Below are 4,359 nucleotides of genomic sequence, written 5' to 3'. Positions count from 1 at the left end.
CACACTTTTGACATAGGCCATTATACAACCGGGGGTAGAATTGCATGTTCCCCTCAACTGAGGATTCAGGCGATTTTACCAGAGGTGGCCAGCATCATGAGGGGGTGATTTAGGCAAAAAAAACATTTTTGTCAAAACATGACTTAGGCCATTATTTTAGGAAGGTGACGATATGATATATAACCTCTCTCTATATATAGATGTGTCCTCATCTTGCCTCAACTTGTGCGTCCGTCACTTTTTAATCCAGCCTATTATTTATTACAAAATCGAAAGCTTTATTATTGTCACTGAAAAATAAAATTGGTATCCTTATATAAAAACAGCAATCGCATAATAAAACAAGCAGCTTTAGGATTAGCTTTAGGTGCACAGTCCAGTAAGTGGATATCATTTCAGGGGGGACGTAACTAAAAAAGACTGAAATCTCCTGCAAGCCCCCCCCCCCCTTTATTTTTCAAAGATTTCTCTCATTGTTAAAAGCATTTTCTGCCTTTCTTTACTGTCACATTAACAATTATTATTTCTGCATAACACAGAAATAGACTAAATAATATTAATTTAGGCCTAAAATCCTTTTTGCGGTCCGAAGGATTATTATTTACTGTCCGGTGTTTTTGCCTTGATTTGTTTATGTCCACATTTTGTTTTCATTGCCTGTTATTACCGAGGAGGAGGAGATGTTTTCACCCAGCAGGACTCAGCAGGATTACACACCGACCTTGCTGTAGAGATGCTTCATGGACCAGACACGAATACTATTCATACAGTGAATTTGACATTGGCCGGGGAGGAGGTCTGAACTCTTCCAGTTTATAAATAACTCTGAAACAACGAAGAATTTCAACAAAATAAAAATGATGACGCGATATGTTTAGTGCTTTTTATCGATGTAAATGTTTTCTTTAGGCCTGCTGGCCTACTGAGATTTACATCAAAACTTGATGTTTTATTTATGAAAGGTGCTGATAATGATCATTTAGTGCTTTTTATCGATGTAAATGTTTTCTTTAGGCCTGCTGGCCTACTGAGATTTACATCAAAACTTGATGTTTTATTTATGAAAGGTGCTGATAATGATCACTGATCATTTTAAATATGGGCCTATTTGTACAACACACCCACATACAGCAGGTCTATACGTCTACTTCTTTAAATAAAATGCTGGGGTTCTTTCTTTTAATCGTCTATTTTAACATTTCTTTCACCGTGACTTTTTAATAAATGATTTGCCAGAAAAATAATAGTGTTAAGCAAACAAATAAGAATATATCTTCTTTTTCTTTTTTTAAACAACGATGATGTTTATTTTCTTTCTTTTCTCACAGAATCGTGGATGTTCTTCCAATTTGAAGCTTTTTTACTGTGAAATTAAAAAAAAAAAAAAAAAAGTTGTACAATAACCTGGTTAAATTTAAAGGAGCAGAGTCTCTTTATAAGAAGACCCATTCACACAGAGTGCATTTGAAGAGTTTTGGCTTTTTTACATACTCAGTTTTCTTCAGTTTACCAGGCTCAGATTGATGCACTTCAATACAACAGCCCTGCAGTAAATCCTCCTTTCATGGCGTTTCTATTATTTTGTCCCGCCCATTAATATCCCTGCTAAACAACAGACACACTTCTCTGTATAATGCACAGCACCATGAACTCCAGCCTGCAGATTGAGCACAGCTGAACCAACAGCTCTCTGACAGAGTTTTAACACAGCTGAACATTAGTACTGAGTACTGCTGGACTGCTGTATTAGACTGCATTAGTTTGACCAAATAACCTGGACACTGAGCGCTTATTACTTATCTTTTATTATGATTTATAGTGAAAGTGTATTGAACTGCAGATAAGACTACATAAGAAGATGGCTACTGTGGTGGGAGGGAAGCTAATGATAAAAACGCCATTACTTATACAGTAAGTATAAAACCTTCATACTGCGCTCCTAAACAGTCTTTAGCAGTTTTTCAAGTTTAGTCTAATGGGACCTCCTGACCCTTTAACATCCACTGGAGGACCTCTAACCTCCCTTAGGACCAAGAGGACCTCCAGCCTCCATGAAAAAACGTTGTTCAGGCTTCAAAAATACTCTTAGCTCACCGTCTGCTGTGAGTGATGAAACAAGGAAAACAAACAATGTCTTGTCAAATGAAGCATGGTTTCACCTCCATTTGGTGCGTCTGTTTTGGAACCAGGTTTTGACCTGAGCATCAGTCATCTTCAGGGCTTTGGCCAGAGCTGCCCGCTCAGCTGACGCCAGGTACTTCTGCCGGTGGAACCGTTTCTCCAGCTCACAGATCTGCAGGCGGGTGAAGGACGTCCGAGGCTTCTTCTTCTTAGGAGGCGTCCGGTTCTGGTAGGGATGACCTACACGACGTGTTACAGTGAGGGGTGAGAGGGACACTGGACAGGACAGAACAAGACAGGATAGGACAGGACAGGACAGGACAGGACAGAATAGGACAGGACAGGTCAAAGGGCAGAGAAGTACAGGACAGGTTAAAGCAGGGTGTGCAGGGCAGATAGACTGAAAATAAGCAGAGAGCAATGATGGAGCAGCAGCAGCAGAGCATGAACATTATACAAGATACAGCTCTTAAAGAATGACACAGTTCATATTTAATCTTAAAATTAACAGAGCTGCAAAATAAACAACATGTCTATACCCTTATTGTCCTTTAAACAACAGTTTATGCAAGAGTCACACTGTAATATTTATAATCATTTTACACCATGACACCTTTGGAGAACTTTGTGTGTTTTCCATTTATTTATTTTTATACCATAACAATAGACTCCTTGGTGAACTTTTGGAGAACTTGATCTGTTTTGAAGTTTAATATATGCATGTAAATATGTAAATATTAAAATACTTTCTTTTCGTATTTATGCCATAACCAAAGAACCCTTGGAGAACCTGTGGGTATATATGTTGAATCCATATTCAAACACTGTTGGAGAACTTGTTTCCTGCCTGAGTGAAATTTTGATAAAATAATATATCACAATATTTTTGCAGCCAACAATGTTGGGACAAAACAAGCCAGTCAAGTCTTCAGTTGTAAATATGCTGAAGTTTAAACTGAATGGGGTTCAGGGTGAATGTAATGCAGCAGCTAAAGAAACAGAAGAAGAAGAGTTACAGTTACACAGCTCACATTCTTTATGACACACAAAATAAACTGTAAAATGTCAGAAAAAAATACTTACAGAATAACAGCAATGATAATAATATTAATCATAATTATAATCATCATAATAGGCCCTAATGATAATAATGTGCTTCAGTCTCCAATAGCTTTCTAAATTTTAAATTTAGTAATTTTCTCTGTAATAAAAAACTGTTGACACAAAAACTTACAATAAACTTTTTTTTCACGTTAATATTTCAAAACAGACAATTTTGAAAGGATGAAAGGCAAAGATCAAGAAGTAAAACTGCCATAAATGAGAAATTGTAAAGACGTTGACAGACTGAAAGCATCTTTACACGGGGACCTAACACGGACTGAATAATAGCCTAGACGTCATCATTTATGAGTCATTGATCACTTATTTAATTGTGAAGTGAAATTCTCTGTGTGTTTTTGCTTTGAACCTAATGAAATGATTTAGGACAAAAAGCTGAGGCCTCTATTGTATTTTTTTCTTCTTCTAGACAATACATTTGGCCTTTTAAAAATAGTCTTATAGGAGGATTTTTTTTTTTCATTTTACACAGCCTACCTGTGAAGCGGTCTTTGGTGTAGCGTCGGTTGCTCTCCATCCAGGGGAAGGTGAGCGCGGTCAGGTTGTTCATGGTCCCGCTCATCGGCGGCATGGAGGAGTTCCCGCCGTTCAGAGGCCGGTGTGCGGGGACGCGGATGACCCCGGCGGCGTTCACATTAGTTCCGTTCACATTCACGCCCATGTTCATGTGATAAGCCCCGCCAAGGGAAGCCATCCCGCACGAGCTGCTGCCGGTGCCGCTATATCCGGTGTTACCGCACGCGAAGCCGCCGCCGTTCCCGCAGCCGCTCGCGCCGCCGCTGTAAGCTGGGTGTCCGTAGTCCGGCTCGTGCATCCTCGCTCCCAGCATGCAGCTCTGCTCCACGTTACTGAGGATCTGATCGATGCCGAAGCTGATGGGCTCCACGTGCGCGTGCTGCTGCAAATGCGCCCCCAGTATCCCGATGTGGTCCATGGCCTCCGCAAGCTCCCCCCGGCTCCGGCGCGAGGAACACTGTCTGCTCCACGCGCCGCTCCCTGGACTCTTCTTCTGCGCGAGCTCCGGTCGTTATCTAGTGGGCGCAGAGGTGTGTGTGCACATAGAGAAGAGCAAGGCTGGACTGCACCCCCTCTCCACCCCACCCCCCACCCCCAATC

At 40.9% G+C, this 4,359-nt stretch overlaps 1 protein-coding gene across 2 annotated transcripts in view; it reads right to left on the bottom strand.

Moving 5' to 3' along the window:
• tlx1 (T cell leukemia homeobox 1) overlaps nt 1–4,234 on the bottom strand; it is a 23,646-nt gene extending 19,412 nt beyond the window's left edge. The window contains exons 1-2 of one of the 2 annotated variants that reach the window (XM_087179164.1): nt 3,721–4,234; nt 2,160–2,397 (exon numbers count right to left, since the gene is read on the bottom strand). In XM_087179164.1, coding sequence (XP_087035290.1) covers nt 2,160–2,397; nt 3,721–4,177 — 695 coding nt within the window. In that variant the 5' untranslated portion in view covers nt 4,178–4,234. The remainder of the gene's footprint in view (nt 1–2,159; nt 2,398–3,720) is intronic. The other variant, XM_087179163.1, reaches the window with a different exon arrangement.
• Between the last annotated feature and the right edge of the window lie 125 nt (nt 4,235–4,359).

This window comes from Seriola lalandi, unplaced genomic scaffold, assembly GCF_002814215.2.
Source record: "Seriola lalandi dorsalis isolate HSWRI2012SDOR001 ecotype SW California unplaced genomic scaffold, Sedor1 jcf7180002054795, whole genome shotgun sequence".
NCBI classification, from domain to species: Eukaryota; Metazoa; Chordata; class Actinopteri; order Carangiformes; family Carangidae; genus Seriola; species Seriola lalandi.
Note: the sequence above shows the minus strand (reverse complement) of the source record. Positions and strands in the feature narration are given on the sequence as shown.